The sequence below is a fragment of the Cygnus atratus genome, chromosome 22, assembly GCF_013377495.2.
Source record: "Cygnus atratus isolate AKBS03 ecotype Queensland, Australia chromosome 22, CAtr_DNAZoo_HiC_assembly, whole genome shotgun sequence".
In the NCBI taxonomy this organism is placed as follows: Eukaryota; Metazoa; Chordata; class Aves; order Anseriformes; family Anatidae; genus Cygnus; species Cygnus atratus.
The window spans coordinates 4,489,000-4,513,152 of NC_066383.1; the positions used below are offsets into that span (position 1 = coordinate 4,489,000).

Genomic DNA, 24,153 nt, shown 5'->3' on the forward strand with positions numbered 1-24,153 from the left:
GGTGGGGAAGGGAAGGGAGGGGCAGGGCAGCCGCCCACAGCTGCTCTGCAAACCCCATCCTTCCAGGAAAATGGGAGCGATGAGCCTTTCTGTGTTAAACACATATTTACCAGGTTAATGAGTTAATTCTGCCCAGCTCTCAGACAGCCTCCTCAGCGCAGCAGGAGAAGCTGGGGACCCCCCTGCCATGGGGGTTCCCCATCAGCCTCACGCCGTTCGAGGAGCAGGACCTCGCTCGAGGTTGTGGGGTTGATCGGGGGCAGAACACACACAGGACTCAATCCCCAAACTTTAAAACCCATGTGAGAAAGCAAGGAGCTCGATTATAATCCCAGCCAAGTGACGCTGGCAGGGACAGCCCTGGATGCACGGGGGAATTGGCGGTGGGAAGGGAAAGGTCGCGGGGCAGGGACAGTAACTCACAGCTGCCGAAGCCTAAAGGGTCTGTCTCTTTCTGATCGGTTAACTACTGATCCTAAATTCTGCACGTACCAGAAGAAATGGAATTTTAACTAGATTTTAATTACTTGTTTGTTCTTGGCAGGAGCCACTCAGCGCGGAGAGATGCATGCGCAAGTTTGTTTATGCTCGTGCAGAACACTGCATCTCCAACAGCCTTGCGAAGGGAGAGAGGGGGCAGGGAGAGGCAGCTCTAATTGTTTTATCCCTTTGGCTGCTATTGTTGTGCTGACAGGAGACCAGGACTGTAATTCTCATCCCATTTGGCATTGTACAGAGCACACTGCAAAGCCATGGGTTGGGAACAGACAGACGTCCTGTCGCGCTCGCCTTCTGCAACACCTGGGAAATGGGGGCTTGGAGCTGCACAGCTCCTCCTGGGGGCTCCCCCCCAAAGCTGATGCAGGAGCAAGGGTGTCTGAGAGCCCCCCTGCGAGGCAGCAGCACCCCGGGGACCTCCTGGTTCCCTGGGGAGCAGCGAGCTGTGCCCCAGGAGGGAGCCAGCATGGCTGGAGGTTCAGCAACGGGAACCGAAGGCACCGAGCTGACACTGGGTGAAAATGAAAATAAACGTCCAGCACATTTGTGTTTAAATAGGAAAAGAAAATATTTTTATGAGTTATTCACTGTTCTTCTGTAACTAGGCGCGTTTGCATGCAAATAATGGAGGGACGTAAATGGCTATAAAATAAGTCGCTTACCATATGAACTCGGTAGAGAATGCTAATTCCCAAAGTCATGAATGGCTTAGAGAAATCAATCACCTTCTCCCGCTCCGCGGTAATCGTCAGCCCCGCCACTGCCAAATCGGCTTTCTGGAGAGAGAGGAGAGCAGAGATGAGGACCCTGAGCCTGGGAAGAGGCAGGGAAGGGGGCACAGCACGCCCAGGGCCATGCACCCGATCCTGGAAGGTGGGTGTCCCATCCCGATGGGACGGGGTGCGTTTGCTGCAGGGCAAGACGTGGCTCTGGGGAAAGCAGCAGTTTTCCTGGTGATGTCCATGCTCACCCAGCGTGTTTCACACGGACACCCCAAAGCATAACCCACCTCGTGCTCCGGACCACTCTTTGCATCTCTGTAGCTGTGGGTTGCAGCCTCCCGCTTCCAAAGCCCCCGTTAAACACAGCCGCCCCCTTCCCTTCCAGACAAGGCTGTTGTTACTTGCAAGCACCATAGGTAGGAAACCACAACAAAGCACCATTATTGCTCACAAACCCCGAGTCATGAAGTTTACAAGCCTGCCAAACCCAGACTCCCAAAATTGCAGCTCAGACTCCAAAAAATTCGGAGGACTGGCGTAAAAATTTCCAGATTGACTTGCAAACCAAATGAGATTGGGGGGGGGTGTGTAAAATTTATTCCAACGTTAATACCCTTGTAATATAGATAATATTTAAAATTCAAATTCCTTATATTTATTACTGTAGCTCTTTTAATGTCGGTAATTGCTTTCTATAAAAATGAAACCTCCTCCATTCTCTTATACATTTGTTTGCCTGCTTTGCAGGATGACAATTATGCATGTGGAAAGAAAGAAAAAGGGGAGGAGGGGGGGAAGAAAAGCTATTTGCACATGTTGTCCCCGCGTTTCATAAGGTCTGTGCAGAAGCTAAGGCACCATCAGGCCTGAAGACCCGATAAAATATGCGGCTTATCTCCCTGGATCCATGCCCTACTTGCAAATGCACCACTCAAAGGCAAATTTGCTGGTGCACCGCTCGTGCCACGCTCTCTGCCCCTGCTGCTCTCGCTTCTTTTTCCTGAAGAAAAACAGGGCCAAGTGCCTCCTGGCTGAGGTTTGCCCACGTCTTTCACTCCCGCGGCCCCAAAACCACTTTGAGGCAGATGGGGAGGACGGGCCAATAAAAGGCAGGAGCTGCAGGAGCAAAGGGCAGCCTCACTGCAGCCTGAAGGCAGGAGGAAAAGGGAAAGAAAGGCAAGGGGATCAGCAAGCCTGCCCGCTAGCAGGTAAGGGGCACGGGGCATGGAGAAGGTGATATTTCACAGCCTGTGCAGGACGGCTTTATTGGACAAGCCCACTGCCGGATTTTTGCAATTGTTTCCCAGCAGCTATTGCAGGTTCCTGGGAGGTGCAGGCTGGAGTGAATTATGAGCTGGGGAGGATTTCTGCCTAGCCAGACGTTTACCCACAGGGTTTTTAAAAGGCACCAGCAATCATAGCATCGAGTGTGAGCAGTTCAGCCCTATGTAAACACCAGGAGATTACAAAGATGGGATCAATTCATCTGCGGAACATGGCATGTGAGGAATTTTATCTGCAGGGAAAGCCTCAAGCTTCCTGACCCTCTCCTGCCTGCGTTAAAAGGGTTTGCAGGTACCATTGTCCCGGGGAGAGCTCTGCCAGCAACGCCCCTGGTGAAGATACAGCTCATCCTGACAATGGATTTCCTCTCCCAGTTCTCCAAAAAGTGCCACGGGGCGCTAAAGGATCGGGCTGAAGCACCTGGAGAACATCCCGTGGGCATGGGCTTTCACGGGGTGCACCCGCTGCCTGTGCTGAATGGTGTGAAGGCAGCTAGAGCCCATCTCCCTCTGCTCTTTTAAAGCCCTTCTCCCTCGGCTCTTTCCCTGCTGTCTCAACTTTTGTCCTCCCAGGAGGCAGCACCAGAGCCCCAGCCACTTGCAGGCTGCTGTTACCTCCGCACACCCACGCTCGCCTCCTCCTTTGGCAGCTGCTCCGCGCAGCAGAGACCTGGCTGCTGGCGGCTTTGTCTGCGGCTCTGCTCCCTCAGGCTCCCTCTCCCTCCGCTCTCCAGGCTCAGAAGCCGGGCAACTTCAGGGCTGCTTTCCGACAGCAAGAAACTTTGATCTGGGAACGGCGCGCAGCGTGCTCCCTGCCTGCCCGTCATCCATTTCGTGCTTTCGCCTTCGCTTCCTGATGTTCACCCAACTCGTGTGATTCACCGGGGTCAGCGTATCTTGGTTACAGGCAGCGCTGCAGACCTCGGCGCTCTCCTCCCCTCCCCACCCGAGCACGGGTGGGAGTTAGCGTTTTACAGCCTGAACAATGCATTTGGGGGAGAAACGGGTTTCGTTTCGTGTTTCTGCGCTCCATCCGCGTCCCAGCTCTGGGGAAAGGGAAACCAGGAGGCGAAGGATGGGGGGAAGAGGGGCAAACGCTGTGGGATTTTCAGCCTTCAGCACAGTTGCAGCTATAAATGTCAGCGTGAAATCGGCTTAGAAAAAGACCCAGAGCATTTGGGGAGTAGAAACAGGCGCTCCTTTAACAAAGCACCGCTCAGACAAGGCCAAAACTCTCACTGGGTGAGAGAAAGCCCAGGTGGGCTGGCGTCGGGGATAAAAGCACGAGCCGCCATGACCGTACCTGGCACTAACCGTGGAATCTGCCGGCATCAGCAGACAAGCTTGTGCTGCCCCTGGAAAGGATGTTAAACACGGAGGCTGAGCCGGGCTCCTGAGGAGGAACAACAATTAAAGCAGCCTTACGAAGGAAATTGCGGGGACTGTCAGTCCGGAGGAGGCAGCCGCCTCCTCGCTGCGGATGCTGACAAGGCTCATCTGGAGGCTAATGGTGATGAATGGGGCCTGACGTCAGGCGCAGCCCGGCCGGGAACGATCCTGACGAAATTCCCAAAACACCAGGGCCGGGTGGGCGGCCCTGCTGCAGCCCTGCTGCCACCCACGAGCCTCCAGCCGGCGGGGAGAGTCCGAGCGGCGCCAGGCTTTGGGCTGGCCGTGCTTCGGTGCGAAACGCACGCCTGGAGGGTGGCTCCGGCAGCACAAACCTGGGATTTCTTGCAGGAGGATGAGTCCCTGACTTCAACAGCAGCTCGGCTCCTAAATCCCCTGTGCCCTCCTTGCCGGTACTGCCAACAGCACACACTGTGGCCAAGGGCAGGGGAAGGTATTTCTTATTCTGTCCCCTTGCTGTGAGGTCTGCAGCCCTGTCCTGTGGCACCGTTTGGTTGCTGGATTGATGCACAGACTGCCCATCTGATCTGCGAGGAGCTATTTCGGGTTGTGCAGGCCGCCAGGGACGCACATTCTTGCATTTAAAACCAGGGCCAGGTGAGGGTCACTCAAAACTGTGGTTTTTTTTTGAAGGACGTCTGTGAATTCTGCCGTATGCAAAGTGACAGCCTGAAAGCCCCGGAGGCTGCCACCCTCCATCAAAGCCACAAAAGGGGACGGGAAGATCAGTAATGAGCGCAGACACCAGCCTCAGGTCTGCCTTCCCCCTGCACTATCTCTAGGGAGGAGAAACTCTGCCAGGTGCTCCTGTGCCCTTGGCAAGAGCCAGCTGGGATGACGCACCCGGAACGGGGACCCTAAAAGCCACCCAGGACCGGCAGGGACACCCACCCAGCTCACACCACAGCGATGTGAGCATGCACACCGTGTGCACGACAAGAGCAGCAGCACACCACCGACCTCCACCACTCGCCTACCCACACCTCCCTCCCACCTGCCCAGCTCCCCCCGGCACGTTGACAGCCCCCCAGCACACACATAGACCCCCCCCTCCCTCCCTCTCGACACCCACACACAGCTTATTCTCGCTGAACACCAACACCCACTGCAGGACTCCGCCAATTTTGGAAGAACTTCTCCCTCTTATCCCCTTCCTCCATTCCCTATCCTTGGAGCAGCTGAGGAGAGGGCCTCGGAGCACAAAGCACCTCCCCTGGTCACAGCAGTGGAGCTGGAAAAGCCTCACCCCAAAGCCTTCAAGTCCTTTCAGGACTGCAAGACGCACAGCTTCACCTCCCCTGCTTTAAATAGAGCCTTAATCGCTGCTGATCTCAGCCAGATTCAAGCCACTGATGCAGAAGCCAAAGGCCCAGCACTGCTCCGCACCCCATCGCTCCCCAGACGATGCTGTGCAGGGGGGGACGGCAGGAGCTCACTCTCCCCAGCCCCTTCTCCCTTGATGCACCCTAAGGCACCACCAGCCTCACGCCACCCATGGGGCTTGTACCCATGGGCACGGCACGGGCCAGCACTGCTGTCCCCGTGGCACCTGGCCCTTGTACCTAAATGCCCCGCAGGGCCAGCTCCTGGTCCACGAGCCCACCAGCACGCCCACCACCTTGCACCGCCCTGCTATTTAAACGTCAAAAGATGCCTGGGCAGCTGACAGAGGCTGCAGAAAAAGAAATCCAAGTCTGCACGGAGCGTGCTCCTGCCCGGGCTGTGCTGTCCTTCAGGTGAGCGTGCTGGCGGGGACAGGCACCCGGTGCTGGTGCCCAGCTGAACAGGGCACTGGTCCGGCTGTCAGAGGGAGGCCCTGGGAGGCCTCACAGCAAAACCCCAGCACCACATTCCTGCCGGTAAAGCCTCCTGGCAAGACCACGCCACCTCCTGTCAGCTTAGCCCTGTTCCCCGGGGGCAGCCCCGAGGTGGGTGAAGGCAGGCGCTGCTGCTGCAGGCGCTCCCGGGCACAAACACGGCTCCTCGGGAGGAGCAAAGGGTGCTGAGCACCAGCAGCGTGCTGAGAGCTGATGTACAGGCGCTGAGCACAGCCACCAAGGCGCTCCGCTACCCAGACAGCGAGTACAGCCGTGGTGGAACAAAGAGAGAGCTGTCACATCGCCTGGAAAATACACTCGTTGGCTTGTAGCTGAGTAGCGAATTCATTTCGGCTCAAGGACGTGCTGGGGAAGAGAAAGGGAAGACAAGACAACCATCGGGGAGTCAAAGCCAGGCTTCCGTACCGCGGCAGGAAGAAGTGAGACGTAATTCCTTCCGTGCTGTTGTCCCCGAAGGCTCCAAAGGCAAACAATAGGCGAGAGGAAGATTTGCTGTTCCCCCCTGTTTGCTCGTTATGGATAGCAGGCGTGTAAGGTGTCAGCCCAGCTGCTGGAGACTGAAGTCTTCTGTGCCAGACCCAGCGGGGCTATCAGGGAAGCCTGCTCCATCCCGAGAGCAGCTCTGCTGCCCTGCTCACTCGAGGGACAGGAATGGTGCTGAGCCGTCCTGCCCCACGTGCGCACGGTGACCGGTTAGCTTGGCGGCTTCCAAATTTGTGATATCTTCATTAAGGAAGGGGTTCAAGTCCTTCCAGGTGACTTCTCCCAGGCTGCATTTCCTTCACCTGACCACGATGCTTACAGGGTTCCCAATCTGAGCGCGAGTCCGGCTGCTGACCTGGAGCCAGGACCTCTGCAGCTCCTCCAACCCCCCCCGAGCCATCCCATTCCTCGTGCTCCTGAGCTCTTAATCGGTTTTGTGAGCAGGTCAATCAGATTCGTGAATCTTATCGACTTGTGAATTTGGGTCAACAACAAATGGATGTTTGTACAGAAACCATCTCACTCGTATCACAGCGCACAATTAGCTGTAAGAGAATTTTCAGCACTAAGGAATAAATCAATAGCTGGTCAATCCAGCAGCAGTAAAATGAAATATTTTTCCCAGATAGCCCATAGTTGCTCGGAGCAGCTTCAGTGCCATGGGGGCGTTACAGAAATGGAAATAAAATAGAGGGAAGGTTTTGCATGGAGCTGGGTAACTTTCCGACCTTCTGGTCCTGCACACTTACATGCACATTGGCCAAAGCTGACTGTATGAGAAGCTGATCGGGGCGAGGAAGGAATCCCTACCTTACATTAATACAGCACCGCATAAGAGTCAGGTGCAAGCTTTCCTTTTGGGTAGGATTTGGGATGCTCTGACCCCTGCGGCAGGTTTGTGTCCTGACTAATGCCCTCAAGGCTGCACAGAGCTGAGCTGGAGGGAGAAAAGTGCCCAAGGAATGAATCCCCTGGCAGAGGAACACGGTAGCCAACACATCCTCTGGTGCTTCAGCCTCCAGGCGGGACGGAGAGCAGCACGCACACGGCCAGCTCTGCCCTGCCAGGCCTGGGACCCATCAAAAACTCGCTGAAATCACCCTTCTAAAGCTTCTGAAGGGCCTAGAGAGAACCAAGCAGAGAACGCCTGTTCTCATCTCCGATTTCTGATTCAGCCTCGCACAGATTTGCCAGCTCTGTCCTGCAGAAGCAGAAATAAAAATCCTCCTAAATAAAGCTCGAGCTGAAGGAGAAACAATTTGTTTCTCTGTGAAGATGAAGTTAAAACACTTACCGCTACCAAAAGCAATCTCCAGGAGCTCCCATCTAACGGGGAGGTGCTGCCAGGGCCAGCAGGCCAAAAACCCGACGGCTGTTCCCTTCCTTGCCCGCCCAGATCACACATCACACCCTGCTCCTTCTCGCCTCCCAGAAGAAGCGCTGCAGAACCGTTTGACACGTAGTTGTGCGTGCGGATACACAGAGCGAGAGGTGCACGAAAACTATGCCAATAGCCCAGAGCATTTGCAAACAGCCGTACAGGAGGCTCCTCACCAGAGGCTGCGGAGGAGGAATCTCAGCTGGCACCGAGCTCGCGCTGTGCCGGGAAGGACGACCCAGGTGGTGGCATCGGTTGAACGGGGACCTGAGCACGTACCCTGCCCCTCAGCACCTCGCTCAGACCCGGAGCTGTTCCCACCTGGCTTGGGACACTCAAATGGAGCTGCTAAGGGAGGAGGGAGCATCAGCCAGGCCCCCTTTGCCTGCTGGGGGAGAAGCAGCGGGATGCTGGGGGGCATCATGGAGAGATGCTCACCCCAGAGGGATGGAATCGGGTCCGCGTTCCTCCGCTTTGCAGCAGGACCCACCGCTGCCGTAAGGGTAGTGATGGGGTGGCTCGGGTGCTCCTCTGGCACAGCGCTGAGGGTTATCACAAACACACCTCCCCGCGGATTTGCCACCAGCTGAGAAACTGTCACCGGGTTCTCGCAGGCACGTCAGTAATGACAAGGCAGCGCGGAACCCAGCGAGGAAGAATCGGTTTAAATGGCATCAATCTTAATGTTGGCTTTGGCTAAGCCTGTTTTACTAAGGATCTCGGAGCATTTCATCAACTGTGTTTAAGCTCCGGGATCCCAGGGGAAGGAGCACCTTTAGCTGCGGAGGAAAACAAAGAGCAGGGAGGGGGGCACAGGAGCGTGCACACGCACAAAGTGTTGTCAGACCCAGCAAAAGCAGGCAGCTCTCGGGCTACATCACTGCCACGGGGAGGAATGTGAACAGAGCTCGATCCATGCACAGTGAGCAAAAACTGTTCCTCTCCAAAAACAATACCGGAAGTCGAGGTGCTGAAATGAACCTGCCCAAACTTTTCTGGGTAGAAATGGGATTCTTACTCCCTTCCCTCCCTGCTCAAACAGTGCCTTTTCGCAAGTTTGCTTTGATTTCTACTGCCCACCCTGCCAGTACCTGCACATTTTCCTATGTCAAGTTTTCATTATTTTTTTCCACTGTGAAAAAAATAACCAAACACCACTCGGTGTCGAGCAGGGATCTCAGAGTGCAGGCAAAGCAAACAGCCTTGAGAGCACCCAGGGGCACTAGCACCCGCCGTGACTTCGCACACTGTCACACTGACACAACAACTGCATTTACAACCGGGAGAAAACACTGAAGAGGGATCCTCCGGTCAGAGCCTTGCACGCAGACTAAAACCCCCATCCATCCTTATCATCCTGGAGCACTTAAGAAAGCATCAGGCTTTGCCGTTGCCAAGTCCCACTAGAGCACAGCTAAAAGGAGCGGTTAATTCACTTACCCGAGCAATCAGCTCCCCAACCATCCCTGTCCACGTGCCGTTTGCCTCCGGGACTCCATACACCCCGTCGCCGACCAGGTGGATCTTATAGTTGAAGCGCAGGATCTCGGCCAGCTCCTTCAGCATGTCCACGCAGAAGCCCTCGTAGCGGTCGTTGCCTTCCAGCTCCTGATGGTTCCACTTCAGCATTAAGTACGGGTTTTCCTGCATCGAAACTGGGCAGCTGTCATTCCCATCTTAGCCGGGGCGTCCCAGCAGCACGGCGCAGCTGGGAGGGGGCTCCCTGCAGGGGCTGGGATTCGAAAGCTCTGATACGGGGCACCTGGGCCAACTTTTCCAGCTCGGCCTCTCTTTCAGCAAACTTAGTGGGATGCAAGGGAATAACGCCCAGCGTGCTTCGGGGTTTTGAGGGTCTTCCAGCAGAAGTAGTGGAAAAAATTATGGGTGCCAGCCCAGCACCGGACAGGGAACTTCTATAAGGGTAATTGCGTGCATTGCCTGTACCCGTGAGGTCTTGGTTCATAGAAGTTGCGCCCATCTCAGCCAATTTTAGTAATTTTTATGGGTAGATGGGACAACTGTCCCTTCCAACTTACCAGCTGTACACACAACAAGAACATCATTCAGAGATGAATGTAAAATGGCAACTTATCCCCATTCCAGCCCTCTCCCCAGCTGCTTCTGAACTCATCAAATATCATTTCCATATGAAACATCAACTTGAGTTTAATTACACTGTCATGAATTGTCCTCAGTGCTGTAATTAGAGATTTGATCGTCTGTTCTTTATGAAATCAGTGTGCAACACTGCATGCTGGGGGCAGAGGGGGGTAGGAGGAGAGAATAATATTGCAGCTGATTGACACCCCTAAGCACTGGGCTGGCGACGAGCTAATGGGAACTGTAGGTGACCCCCTCACTTACCAGGATGGTGGTGACAATGAGCGTGGTGTTGAACAGACTGTCGGATATGTTGGAGGAGAAGATCCTGTTGTCCATGCTGAGTCCTTCAGAAACGTGCCAGTGGCCGATCTGGAGAGAGAAACAGCACAATAAGGAAATTTACAGGACAAATTACTGTACGCTCCCACCATATGGCTCCGGTGACTGACAACCATCCGGCTGGCCCTGTAAAAGGTATTTGTGAACGCTCCGTTACTGAGCTTGCATATCAGGATCCTGCTCCCTTATGCCCCCTAGAAGAGCCTTTTATTGTCTCATACGTAGACCTGCAGCTGAGGGAGGCCAGCTCGCTCTCCCTGAGACCCTTTCCTCTCTCCTTTTTCTTCTGTAGATCCTCTCTGATCCCATCAGGTCCCAGCCCACCACTTGCTGAAGAGCTGCCCCAGCCGAAGTCCTCCAACACCACTGAAGTACAGCCGGGAGAGGTGGTGGCTGACCCCAAAATGCACACGTGTCTTCACAGCTCCTCCATAAATGTGGGGCTCAAGCAAATCCTCTCGCGGTCAGGGCTTTGCCTACAGCGTGACGGATGGCTGAGGACCTCGCAGTCACCTCCAAGCCCCTGTGCTGAGCCGAACGCAGCCTGAAAGCACCGCCACGCCAGTGGGGGCTGAATCGTCCCGGCTGCTGGAGCAAGCCCTTGCGGGTAACACAACAGGGATCGTTCCTCCGAGCTGCCAGCTCAGCACCTTCTGCAGCATCAGCAACGCCCTGCTAAAGGCGCTCACTGTGGCAAGGAGCTCTGAACGGGCTGCGAGCACCTCTGGGGGCTGCACCCAGCATGGGGGCACTGAGCCCCTGAGGGGAGATGGAGGCACAGTGATGGCTGTACTGGATCAGGTCTTGGGCATCCTGTTGTTTTGACAGCTGGTTGTGGCTTAACTCCCATCACGCTCCTAGCAGCACGGTCACACTGCAGGGCAGGACACATCTCTGGGAACAAGAGTCTCAAACCGGGAATTTACCAGTCACTTCTCGGACAGGGAGCTCACCCAGCCTGCATTCCCCAGCTCCGCGCCAAGGTGCTCGCCTCTTGCAGCGGCTGCTGAACGAAAACCCCTCTGCTCTAACTGCCTCTCTGAGCCAGAGAGCAGTCATAAACATCGCCTCGTTGTTTTTCCCCCCTCCTAGACTTCACAAGCGGAGATTAGTGACAGATTAACTTTAATTTTAACAGCCTTCGCTGTTCTCAGATTCCTCCCTCCCCTGCTGGCATATTGAGACTAATTGACTGCCTCCTCCTCTGACAGCGCAGTGGATTTGACCTTGCTTTGAACACAGCACCAAAGCCAAGCACTCCCGTGTGCCGGGGTCCTTCCACCCCATCCTGGCTTGTTCCAGCTCACGACTGTCCCCTCGCAGGGTGACAATGCCACTAATTGACTCCTCGTGCTGTTCGCCACATCTGAAGTTTGACGTGTCAGAAGATGGCTGGGATCCTCAGATCTCCCCGCTCTCCTGCAAGACGGATGTCAAGGTGATTTTAATCATCTCTATCTACGTATAAAGAGCCTCTGAAAAACAGAAAACACATTCATCTGCAGAACGCGTTAGGGGATAATCGAACGCTCTGCCCAGACGTGGTTAAGATGGTTGTGTTGTTAAGGCTCCGGACTAGGACTTAAGAGTTTTTAGGACGCGGGAGTTTTTAGTAGAGGCTGCGATTGGTCTGTAAAAATACAGCAGGTGGAGGAGGCCCATACAAAAAGAGGTAGAACAGATTTTGAAGCTAAAACGATAGCGTTAGCGCAAAAATAAATAGATAGAAACCAGCCAGAAATAAACAGGCTGAAAAATCCGAAAGAGGGCTTCCAACGATCGGAGGAGCTGAAGGAGCAGACCCCCTCAGCACCTCCTGCGCTCAGCCCCGCTCTGCCCATCCTGCCCTCAACGCCTGCAAAGGGTCCTGGGGCAGGAGACCTTTCTTGATATAAGCCCTTGTGATCAGCAGGGAGCGAACGCCCCGTTTCAGTGCAAACCAGCCCAAAAAGCAGCTGCTGGAGCCTGGGACAAGCAAGGAATTGACATTGCCCCATCCCCACAGGCAGGAGAGGCCCCTCAAATCAGCTGCTGTGCACAAGGCATTACTGGGATCGGTGGCACTTAAAGATTTCTTATCTCTGGAGAAAATTACCAGCAGTTAAAGCAACGCAAGTGTGGCTTGCTCCTTTAATCCTTCAGCTGCTCCGCTCAGACACGGCCACGTTAATGATGCCTGGGCTCGCGAGCTCCTCGTGGCACAGGATGACAAAAAGCCCCTCGCACTAATGATCTTAATGAAGTCTGCTGCTCAGTGCCCCGCAGGCCCGAACGGCAGCGAGAGACAACATGGCAAGACCTCTCCATAAACTTCAGGAGGCCCTAATTCTTTTACCTAAAAATTAAGGTAAAGCCAGCCTTGATCGTGGATGTCTTACACCAGGCAGGTCTCCAGTGCAGCGAACCCAGCTCTCCTCTGGGCTACGATTAGCAAGCACCGTCCTGAGGATCGCATCCATCACCCCCCCGCCTCCTCTGTGGCCCCAGGAAAAGGAAGGAGCACGAACTGCTCCCATTTCTCATCAGGCCTACACCTGGAGATCCTGTTGGCACTGATGGGAAGGGCCTGTGCCAGCAGGAGATGTAATTAAGTGGGTACTTGGTACACGGTGCCTCCGTCAGCCTAGCGAGGAAGGAATTAGTGTCTGGAGAGGGGGGTGGAAAGGGGAATAAAGCAAACAAATGAAGGAAAACCCTCAGAGGGCGCTGCGCAAAGCTGCCAGGTGGCTGGGACTCCTGAAGGACACTGCAAGACGGAGGCAAGCAGGCAGAAGTTGGCAGGGGACACACAGAGAGCCAGCTACAGAAACCCGCCCAACCCCGAGGCGCGCACACAGCCCCCCCAGAGCTCCCCTGTCCCCCAAAGGAGACGACTGACACCCGGCATCGCCCAGGCAGGATGGACGATGGCAGGGTCCGTCTCCGAACCCGTGCTAAAGAGGAGCAAGCCCCGCCGAGACCGATCAGCCGCTTCTCCGTTAAAAAGGCTTGATGCGGCGGGGACTGCGGAGGGTCCCGGAGCTATCAGCTGGTAGCTCGTCTGGAGCTCATCAACACCGCAATTAGGCACCCCCGTCACTTCCACTGCTCCAGAGCTGGACGCCAGCAGTCAGCTAGACGCGAGGACATCGCAGCCAGAGCTGGGGACAAGCTGCCCCTCGTGGGGCTCCAGCTCCCCCTGCCTCTCCTCTCGCTTTCCCCAGGGCCAGGCAAGTCCCAGCCCCTCTTCATTCCCTCTTGTTGAGCTGCCAAACCTCAGCGCGGCATTCAGTGCAAATCGCTGCCCAGAAGCCTGAGTGATGCTTTTTGTATGGGCAAAGAAAGGGAGAAAATAAAAAGATGACATTTACCGACTCAGTCCTTGTCAGATCTATGGATCACCGACACATTAATGAGCCTGTGCTTTATTGGGCATTCTTTGAGCAGAGAGCAGCTTTCATATGGCTGGGGAAAAATTTCCACTAGTTAAGCTAAATCAGGAAAAAACACGTTCAGTGCGTTACATAAATGTATTAAGAATTGGATGTCAAAAAGCCCTGTCTCTCCTTGCCCAAAAGCAACAGCAAATTTTAAAATCTAAGTGTCTCTAATTTGTTTGCTGGCTGAGATCTGGATCAGCTTCAAGATTCGGTGAATTCTCTATCAAAGCTGATGAGCTGGAAGTCCCTGTGGCTTCGGTAGATGGAAGGAGAGAGGGTGGGAGAGAGAAAGAGAGAGAAATGGGCAGAGAGCGTGAGCTTGATTAAAAATAAGAAGGGAATAGGAGCGTTTCAAACGAGAGCCTGGACAAATCAGCTAATATAGCCCTTGGGAACAAGATTGCCCCCAGGATGTGAATGCCTGTTCCTTACCCTGTCCCCTCGCGATGGGTTTAATTAAATGATTTCTAATGATTTATTTAGTTATTTTCATCCCAGAAAGCCTGCTTGGCGAGCAGAAGATAACCACCTATGGCATGGTGGAGAGGCTGCAGCCTCCAGGGCTTCGGCTTCCCTCTGCAGCCGTGGAGGAGATCGCAGCAGTATCTGGGGCCACCGTCCCAGCTGGGTACGTGGGTGACAGTCCCTAAAACCTGCGAGCAGGTCCCACGTGGCTCTGCTGCTAGGCGAGATCCTCCGTGGGGCTGCCTGAGAAGGGGAGAGCCGGCGGCAGAAAGGCTGCTGTGGGCAGACGGAGCAGGTTTTAGGCAGAAAAACTCCTGATGGAGAGGGCTCGCAGCCACCAAACACTCCCAGCAGGCAGCTGCACACACCAAGGGACTGCCCTGCCGTTCCAGCGCTGTGTCGCTGTGACTCGCAGCAATTTGTCACCATCACTCTCTGACAGGAACTTTGAAAACACTCCGCTCCAGCCCAGGCTTCCTGGGTACCTCCGAAACGTGAAGCTGTTTGTTTACCAACCTCCTGCATGCAACAGATCACAAATGGCTTTCCCCTTTCATTGGGTTTGTGGAGGAAGAGCTGAGATATTTGTCTTTTAGGCACCAGGTCCCGTTTCCTTGGGATGCCCCCCAGCACCCCACGGCATCGCTCATCCTGCGCTTCATCACCACTGAGGGACCACAGGGCAAAGGGGAGAGAAGAGGCACGAGGGGGTCTGCAGCCCTCCCACTGCAGAGGGTTGGGAACCAGCACCACCCTTCAACCCCAAAGCAAGCCTGCAAGCTAGGGAAAAGGTCAGTAGGGACAGCACAGAGCGACCCAGCCCCACCTGAAGTACAGGCAGGGACCTCACACCATCACCTGCCCGGGAAGGGGAGATCCTCTCTAAGCAGGGATGCTTACTCAGTGATGGGAAGGAAAAGCCATCGTTTCTGTCACCCAAGTGAGGAGCTGAGCTACATCGGCAGGGCTGCCAGGGGTAACGCAGCTCTCGGAGCAGGGCTGCTCCAGGAGGCCCTGCACACTTAACACGAACTCCCTGCCACGTTCGAGCACATGGAAAATGCAGCAGTCGTAGCGAGGCTTCCAGCATTTGCTTCCCTTGCTTGAGCTGAACGTAGGCTCCTGTTAATGCAGACGGGCTTGGATCTGTCACTTTTACTCAGAGCATGATGGGCTTGGGTAAGGATTCAAAGGGCACTGGTGCTCCGAGAGATCCTGCTGCGGGGAGGCTGCCATCCTGAGCCCTGCTCACCCGGAGCCAGCTGAAGGCAGCATCAAAGCTGAGCTGTCACTTGACAGGTAAGGGCTGGCAGGCAACGTCCTGCCGAGGCTAAAGCTCACTGCTGCCAGACGGCTCTGCTGGTGTGGGGCAGGACAGTAAGACACTACAGCTTTTGTCCTCTGCCAGCATCTAGGGGAAACGGCAATCTCCAAGAAAAGGGCAGGTGTAGTGCTGTCAGCATGGAAATAAGACAGACAAAAAGTCTCTTTCAAGGGCTTCCATTTTTTTTTTTCCTTTTTCCTGAAGGAGGTTTGGATTTACCAGTAAAAGCCTCATTCCTTGGCCTTGTGTCACTTAATCGCAACAGTTCGATATCAGTGGCACCAAGCTCCGGCCCCCACAGCATCCTTAACTTTGACTGAAGACATCACTTGAACAGAAAGAGGGTAACGCGTAGAAAAAGGACCAATGCAGTGAGGAATCTACAAGCACTGAGCCAAAAAGCAAACGAGAGCCTGAGAACAAAAGCGTCATGAGTGTGAGCTTGTCACTTGCTGAACACCTCCTCTTGCCAAGGGCTGGGTCTGTCCCCCCCCTCACCCACGGTATCCTGAGCTGAACCCCTGCAAGGATGCACCCAGCCCGTCCCCAGCAGCCCACACCACCTCCCTCACCTGCCGGAAGCCACCGCGTGTGTGCTGCAGGATTTTCAGGGCGTAGTTGGACCTCTGGCCTTTGCTGTTGAATTCGATGTGGCCGGTGAGACCTTCCAATTCTACCTGTCCAAGAGAGAGTGAGTTACAGCGCCCGTCGAGGTGGGCACGCGCCCAGGCACCCTCCCGGCAGCGACGGCACAACGCTGGTGCAGTTTTCGTGTTGCAAAGGGAGCCAAGGTGGGTGCCTGGCCTCGCCGCGCGGGCTGAACATCGCTCGCCTGCTGCTGCAGAGAGCTTCTCAGCCCCAAGGGCAAGCTCCTGCGCCTCCTGTTAGCAGAGCAGAGGGAAGCTGAAGAGTTTTGCTGTCTCTGACTAAGGCTTCACGTACATGGACTGAAGCAGCACAAGGTTCAGGTTCAGCTGATCCTTCCTCCAGCAAAAAAACCCTCATGAAATTTCCTCGTCTCATGGTATTTCATTTGCACCCCAAACAGACTCAAAACCCACGCTCGTTCTGCGTGGCCCAGCTCAGCTCTGAGGGTGCGATCGATAAACTCAGCTACGTGGGGCCTGATCCTGCGTGGGGCCAGGCTGGGTCGGTCCCAGCGAGCACACTTCTGGCTTCAAAGGGGCTCAAAGCCCTTCGCAGGCAGCTCTTCTCTGGCCACCGAGCTCTAAGCAGCTGTACTGTGCAACCTCGTATCAGCTCGAGTTCACTCAAAACAGAACTCACATCACTTAGAAACATTCACACTTAAAAAAAAAAAAAAAATTCATTGAACTTCAATTTTTTTTGCAGCAAAACCTGAAAAAGGGAGTTTTCATGTACTTTTAAGGCTAGCGCCAAACCAGTCCTCAGATCTCCTCTCTTTTCCCTCCCAGTGCTGCCTTCAAACAGACCGATGCTCTGTGCTCCAGGCCTGTGCCAGCCTGTGCGTGCCCGCCCTTCGCTGCCGGCGAGCTCCAGCCCCGCTCACCATGCGCAGGTAGTTCATCAGGCTGGTGCCGTGCTGCCAGATCTGGGCAGAGCCGCAGGACAGGGGCTTCACGCCGATCTCCTGGCTCCGGTTCAGCTCCTGCACGGCGCTCACCACGGCGTACACGGCGTCGAACAGCAGGGCGGAGGAGAGCTGCGGGGGAAAGGAAGAAAAAGAAACTCACTTTTTCTAAGCAACCTCTGTTTTTTGGTCCTTTGGTGACGCCTGTTCCATCTGCTGCCCACGGGGAACCCTGCACCCACAGGAGGAAACACACCTGGGCTGCATCAGCCATCATTAGGGGCCAGAGGATCCTCCCTCCAGCACTGCTGTGAGTGGCAGATCTGTGAGAAATGAGGATTTGCTAGAGCTGTTTCTCAAACAACATCGTCTTGGCTTTCTGGTGCAACAGAGACCATCTTGTCCCGTGCCACCGCCTCCAGCGTCCTGCTGGCTGTCACCTGCACTGCAGTGGCATTGCTGAAGCAACATCCAGCATCACAGAGCTCGCTCCCTCGCCTTCCCACCTTCGCTTTGTTTGCCTTTAATCAGATTGCTTTGTCCATCCAGCCGCACAGACCTTTTCTTTTGCCCACCCACCACCGTTCTGAGGGTTTTGATCTAGTCAATAATTGGCCGTTTGCTCCCTCGCGTTCACTGGTGTGGCTAAGATCTCACTTCTAATTATCGTCACCTCCTGACTCTGCTGGAATTAAGCTGTTGCAGCTCGTTACTGCCAAGGCTACAATTTCCTCGTGGCTACTTCCCAGAGCATCCTTTACTGTCGCAGCTCCGGCCGTGGGCTGGTCCAGCTCCAGCCGGGGGCTCCTGTCCCCTGCCCTGCCCTGTCGGGGACTTCGGGCAGCTCAGCTGCAGCCTCGCGCCCTGTTCCTCCTCCGAAGCTTGCTCAGCTTTGTTCGCTTCTGCCAGCTGCCCTGCGGGGACAATCTCACCCGGTTCAATCCCCCCCAGGAACCCTGGGCTTCAACCACACGGCTAATTTGGACAGAGCGAGCCAGACTCAACCCTGCTTGACCTCACACAGACCAGTGGTGGAACCTCATCAACTGCAATGGCCGGGGCTTAGGCAGGTAACGAGCAGTGCAAAGCCTTAAAACATACAAGCTGGCAGGAGTAAAAAGGCACAATTCCAGCCTAATGCCAGCAAAACCCTGACCTGTAGCTCTAACGGCACCGGCAATCCTTCCTTTTCCCAACTCCTCTCCCCTGGTACTGACTCGCATTTGCTCCATCTCTCCTCCTGAACGTACCTGATGCTCCTGCCTTACTCAAAGAGTATCTGGGCACCTTCCCATGAGCCCCGAGCAGTCTTGGGTCTGACTCTCCTGCCTGTCCCATCCTTGGCCCCCGTTCAGTGAAGCTCTTTAGCATACATTTAATTTTGACTGTGGACTGAATCCCGTTCCGGTTACAGGACACCATACACAATGAGCAATTGCTCTCCTGGATCAGGAACCACATTAAACGCAGTTGGCCAGTCAAAAATGTTGGGACAGCAAATGCAACCCCTGTGACACCAAAATTTCACCATCTCATACCAAATCAGGACATTGGCCCTGCCTTTGTAATTGTCTCCTGTTGGGTTTTGATTTCCACTTTTTCTCCCGAGCAGTTAATGATCTCTTATTAGCTGGTGAGCAAGAGACTCGTAAATCTTAGCGAAGCATTTGACATTATCGATTGGAATATTTTTTCCTTAGCCTCGAACAATTTGCTGGGATTTCAGGTGGTCCCCATGTACTTTTTCAAGCAGTTCAGGGACCGGGGGGGGGGTTGTGATGCAGAAAATTGAGTCATCTCGCTAGGGAACAAGAGGCCCTCCCATGCCCTCAGCGCACCTCTTTTATTGTTGTTGTTGCTGTTAAATCCCTGTGCCAAATTACCTAGCACTGGACTGCAGCAGCTCTTCTCCGTTCTTTGGTCTCTGGCTTTTTTTGGGTAGGTAAGTGCCTTCTTGTGTGGTTACCTGGGGGGTGACACCAGCTCTCTCCTACACGCCAGGAAATCCCAGCTTTCTTCATGTCACCCATAAAACCTCTCACTTCTTTTATGCTCTCATTCGAACCCCAGCTTTGTCACTGTCACAAAAAGCCAATTTGCCTGCTAACAAATCGATTCTCCTCCTCACATCGTCTGATCTGTGCCGATCCCTGTTGGCTTCGTACCGTATCTCTGCAAGGTCACGGCTCTGCGAGGGGCTGCACGTGGAGGGCTTGGTGTGTGCAGTGCCCCCGTGCCTCACCTCCTCCTCCCCAGTGCCCTACACCTCCTCGCACACCTTCCTCCCAACACCAGATCCCCTCCAGGCACTAACCACGGCTTAAACGTGGCTACGTGAAAATTAGCACTTTATTTTCTAGGTACAGAAATCCCCCACGTAAAGGCCATGTTTAAAGGCAAGCTGTTCTCCAGGGAAACGTGAGCAGCTTCGGCTAGCCCAGGTTTTGCCAGGCTTTTTTTCCCCTTTTCCTACTCAAACATTGTCATCTGTATCTTTGCCCCAAACATAACACAGAGAATTAAAGCCATTAAAATCCTGTGAAATAGACTTTACAATCTGGATTTTATTCAATGACATAAACACTTAATTACAAACATCTGTTTTAGCCTAAATTCTAATTACCTAATCTAGCCATCTGTAATTTGAATGATTTTCTCTGATTTCCTTTCTTTGCAATGTGATTAATGAGAATGGCATTAGAGCAAGCAGCTCCCTCCTCCTTCCTCAGATGCTTTCTCAGCTCCCCCAAGAAAGCCCTTGGATCCTGGAGCTCACAGGAAACCTCCCTCCTGTCACTCCCAGCTGTTGAGCTTCCTTTTTCTCTTTTTAGGAAGAGAAACCTGCTTCCTGGGACAAAAAGGGGAGTTCTCACAGAGGTGCTCTCCAGGATGTGAGACCTGCCAGACTTCCACCAGCAGACTAAAGTAGAAGTGGATTTCCCTGGCAGATGCAGGAGAGGAAACGCATCCCACCTGGGAATATTTCACGTGTCCTCTGCTCTGAATGTTCACAGCCTGAGATACTTTTCTCATCACCTGGGGCATGGCATGTGCCAAGAGAAGCCACACAACTGAGTTTGGGAAGCCCCAGGGCAGGTTCTGGGATGCTCCCGGGCTGCAGCAGCTGAGGATCGGGGTGGTGCAGCCTGGCTGAGCCCCCTCTCCAGATGCATCATCCTCCCTGGCCCGCGAGGAAGCCCGTTGTACTGCTGAACGTTCTTTAGGAATGAATGAAAGGAGCATCCAGCTGGCTTAGCATTGCGCTGATGGGTGATTGAGGTTCAGGCTCACAAACCAAACAGCTCCATTCAGCTCTGAACTCATTCACTCTTCCAAAAAAAAAGAAAACAAAAACAAACAGGGAAAGTGCTGCAATGAGGCATACACTTGCATCCGTCCACCTACAGATTTTGCCGGTCGTTTAGGACAACACAGGGTAAGAAGGAGCAATGAGCTCCGTTATTTCCCCATCACACCTGCAACACTCCTCTGCCTATTGTCTTCCCTTTGTGCTATTGGAAGGAAATCTATTTTTAATGCCTCAGAACAGTCCTGCAACCACCAGCCAAAGGGAAAGCTTCCTGGTAGCCACCCTACAGAGATGCAGCAGGGCAGGCAGCAGCTGCCTCGGTGCAGGAGGGCTGGGATAGGGGAGCGCAGGCTGGTCGCAGGCACGTACTTAGCACGGCCTGAGCACCATGTCAAGCCAATAGGACGTGGACACAAAGGGCAGAAAGCTCCTTATTTTCCCTGCTTAAGATCACTTTGTAGTGATAATAAGATTTTCAGCAGCACACTGCTGCCGCAGTTTGTCGAGGGGACTCTGAGTTCATTATAAAAGCTGCAAAAGGTTCCACTGATGGCATTTTCTGCCTCCCTTCCCGCAGCTCCAGCCGCAGCCCCCTGCGTCCCGATCTGGCAACGCTGCTGTGCAAACCCTCTCAGCTCCCAGCAGTCCCTGGGGAAGATTTCAGGGCTGGTCTGCACCCAGCAGGGAGATGCCAGAGCACGCAGCACAGCACAGCCTCGTGGCATCTGCCTAAGCCCAAGCCTTTTCCATGCTACGTGCATCCAGACTGCCTCTTCCTCTTGCACAAGCCACTTTCCCAAGGGAAATACACAGGGACTAATTTCCCCTGGGGAACACTGAATCGGAGCTGCACCATCCCCTGCACTCACATGCAAATACAAATCAAATTCGGATTAGGTTTAATTTAAAGCTGCACAGCCGTTCGAGCGCAGCCAAGCCCTCTAAAGCTCTCCATCCACCTGGTTCCCAACGGTCTCTCACCCCAAAGGGTGAGGTTTTCCTTGGTCTTTCCCTCCTCTGCCCCACGGTCCTGATGGATGAGAGCAGCTTCTGACTCACCGAGGCGATGGAAGGGTTTTACTTACTGCCGGGCCAGTGAAAGGAGCGTGGTCGCAGTTCTCCTGCCAGGACTGGTTGAGGCTCTGCACAAACTCTTGGAAGAAAGCGTGAGACTGGTTGAAAATGGAAAACCCCAGGATGTTGACTCGGTCATCCAGCAGGCTGTCCAGGCGCTGGAGGGAAAACTCCTAAAGCAGCCCAAAACAGAAAGCAGGATCAGGAAAGCAAATGGGCACCCAAAAAAATCAAAACCAGACAATATAAGTGAAGGGAAGATTGGCCATGCAGCCAAAAGCACCTGAACCCACCACCTCCAAGCTGGGGCTGAAATCCTCCCACCAGCCTGTAAGGAAATCCGGGGTGCTGACCACGACGGGGCTCAGCAGGCTGTTAATGAAGATGTCAGCCAAGTCCAGCACTTTATTTTTCCAAAAACAGACCCCAAATCCTCCACAGCAGGTTCTGGAAAGATCATTTCTGAGCCATGGTTTCTGCCAGCCACACCTGAGCTGGGCTAGCAGGCTTGGCAGAAAGGACTTCCCTGCTTCACAGGAGGAAAGCTGTATTTTCAGTATGATGCATCTATGAAGTTCAATGACCCCAGATCCTTAAAACAAACTGTACAGCCACGTCTCACGGGCCTCTTTTAGAAACAGAGTGTGGTGTGGTTTCCAGACCAGCTCTCTGGCAGGAGGCTCCCAGTAACAGAGAGGTTTCAGCGCAGGCAGGGAGGCACCGGGTATTTTTCAGGCAGAGCAGGCAACCTGCTGCAAAGGGTCAGCGATGCCTCGCTTCCCCTGCATGCCTTGTGCTCAGCTAAACAAAGAGCCGGGGCAATTTCTTTCTTGAAAGATGGTGATGGGGAAGGCAGAGCCAGCTTGCATCCCCGGGGGATCTCAGGGACGCCCCAGCTCTGCTCTCATCTCCGAGACAAGTGCTCCCGTGCAGCCGAGAGCCCCAGATGGCACGAGCACACGGGCACGGGCTGTCCAGCCAAACCCCGGCCAGGAGGAATCCCCAGGCCAGCAAGACCACCAGAGTGTGAAGGGCCATGTCTGGAAAGAAATTAAGAAGAGCAAATGGCACTAATTTCCTCCGAGAGCGCCTGACTCAGACTCTAGCTTGGGCTGTGGACATCAGGCGCGCAGCGACGGCGCCGCACCACCGCGGTGCCAAGGCAGCGACACCAAGCTCGAGCTGATAAACCGGGACAGGTCCCACGGAAAGCACAACCCTGCAGTGCCACCAGGTGCTGGGAGGAGATGCCACCCACCGGAAAGCCCTACGTCCATGGGGAGGGAGCAAAGTGGCCAAGGACGGTGTTAAAATAAACCACAAGCAAAAAGGGAGAGCTCGATGCCAATGGAAGCGGTTGTACAGCCGGACATGCTTCCTGGAGGAGCGTCCAGCCCTCCCCGTCCTATTAGCAGGAAATAATGGTGCCTTCCTCACTAATTTCTCTTTTGCTAATTGCTAAAATGGAGCGAGAAGGTGGGAGTAATAGTTTCAGAAACTGCTGGGTGCCCAATCTCTTCCATCACTAATATGAATGTCTTTTGGCTCCGTGGACTAGGGGATCTCAGCGAGTCAAGTCATTTTTTATCTTTCCTGCGTATGTGTGCGCGTAGGAACAATGCCTGTAAATCTCCGAAACATGGAGTTACGAGATTGTTCCAGCCCGGCAAACTCCCCCGAGAATGCGATCAGACCCAGGATTAAGTGCATTTTGGACACAACCGCATTAACGTTAGGTAACATGAAATTGCCTGTGAACTATTGATTCATTTGAATGATATTATCCTCCTGCCTTGCTGACAGGTTATCCATTTACCCACGGCATCCTGTCAAGCGGCGCAGCGAGGGCAGATGGCTAATGAGGACCGGGGCCCGAGGAGCTCCTGGATGCGAAGGGAGCAGCAGGAGATGCGCTGAGCCCCTGCAAAACAACGGCTCCCCCAGCAGAGCTGCGAGGCGAACGGTGCACAGGGCGAGTGGCCTCCCGAGCGCCCCGCACGCAGAAGGAAAACGAGGTGCTGTGCACCGAAGAGCCCCGGATCTGTTGGGTGTAAATCCTCACATCAGCTTTCTCCCAGCTCGCGCTGGAGGTGGATGCTCGTCGCGAGCTTCTGTCTTTTCCTGCAGCCTCCTCTCTCTGCATCTGTCTACTTCTAGGCAAAACTCCAGCTGCAGAAAACCCCATTTCTGCTGCAGTCCTGCTCAGAAAGCAACCGTCACCAGCACGCGGGGACCACGGGAGGCGAGCCCCGTCCCTGCACTGCTCCTGTCTCTCCCCCCTGCTCTAGCTCCAGCCCTCTTCTTTCAAGTGTTTTTCCATGAAACGTGCACAAGTGTTTCTGTGGGTCCAGGTGAGAAACGAGCAAACAAACCACGTGCTGCCTGTGCAACGAGACAGACAAACCGTCCTTGGGGCACATGCTTCTTTTGCAGTGGGATCAGACAGCTCTGGTAAGGTCAGGCTTGCAACGGAGGGCAAAGGGGCGAGAGCATCCGGCCACCCCCTAGCTGCCAGCACAGCTTCTGTCCCTGTTCCTTTTCTCCCTTTCCCCCAGGGTCATTCAGCACGCCTGGCACCTCCAAACCCATGTTCTGCAAACACCAACTCATTTGTTGTTCAAGGTCTGCACCTCCCAGCAGACCCCAGGGCTCGGCACCCAACCCGCCGGCCCCGCTGTGCCTCCCAGCAGCAGCACCCGCGTTCCTACAACGGCACGGAGCATCCCCTAATGCTGCCTGGCAAGCAGCGAGCACGGTGAGGATCAGGGATGGAAATCCTGCTGGTGGCACTGCTCCTCGATGCCTCCTCTGCCAGGTACTTGCATGCAGGCGGTACCACGTTTACCTTTTCAGACTGAGGTAGAGAAATACGGTTCGTATTTTTGAAACGAGGCTCAGACAGGCAAACGGCTCCATAGAGGGCGCACAGGGATTTGGTGTCAGATCCCAGAATTG

The 24,153-nt window shown here is 54.4% G+C and overlaps 1 protein-coding gene across 1 annotated transcript in view; it reads right to left on the reverse strand.

Annotated features, from left to right (window-relative positions):
• The window catches only part of GRIK4 (glutamate ionotropic receptor kainate type subunit 4), a 108,283-nt gene that overhangs the window by 13,690 nt on the left and 70,440 nt on the right, over window positions 1-24,153 (reverse strand). Inside the window, exons 7-12 of the mRNA XM_035555685.1 lie at window positions 21,210-21,371; window positions 16,794-16,946; window positions 15,835-15,939; window positions 9,977-10,084; window positions 9,053-9,256; window positions 1,161-1,274 (exon numbers count right to left, since the gene is read on the reverse strand). Of these exons, the coding sequence (XP_035411578.1) occupies window positions 1,161-1,274; window positions 9,053-9,256; window positions 9,977-10,084; window positions 15,835-15,939; window positions 16,794-16,946; window positions 21,210-21,371 (846 nt within the window). The remainder of the gene's footprint in view (window positions 1-1,160; window positions 1,275-9,052; window positions 9,257-9,976; window positions 10,085-15,834; window positions 15,940-16,793; window positions 16,947-21,209; window positions 21,372-24,153) is intronic.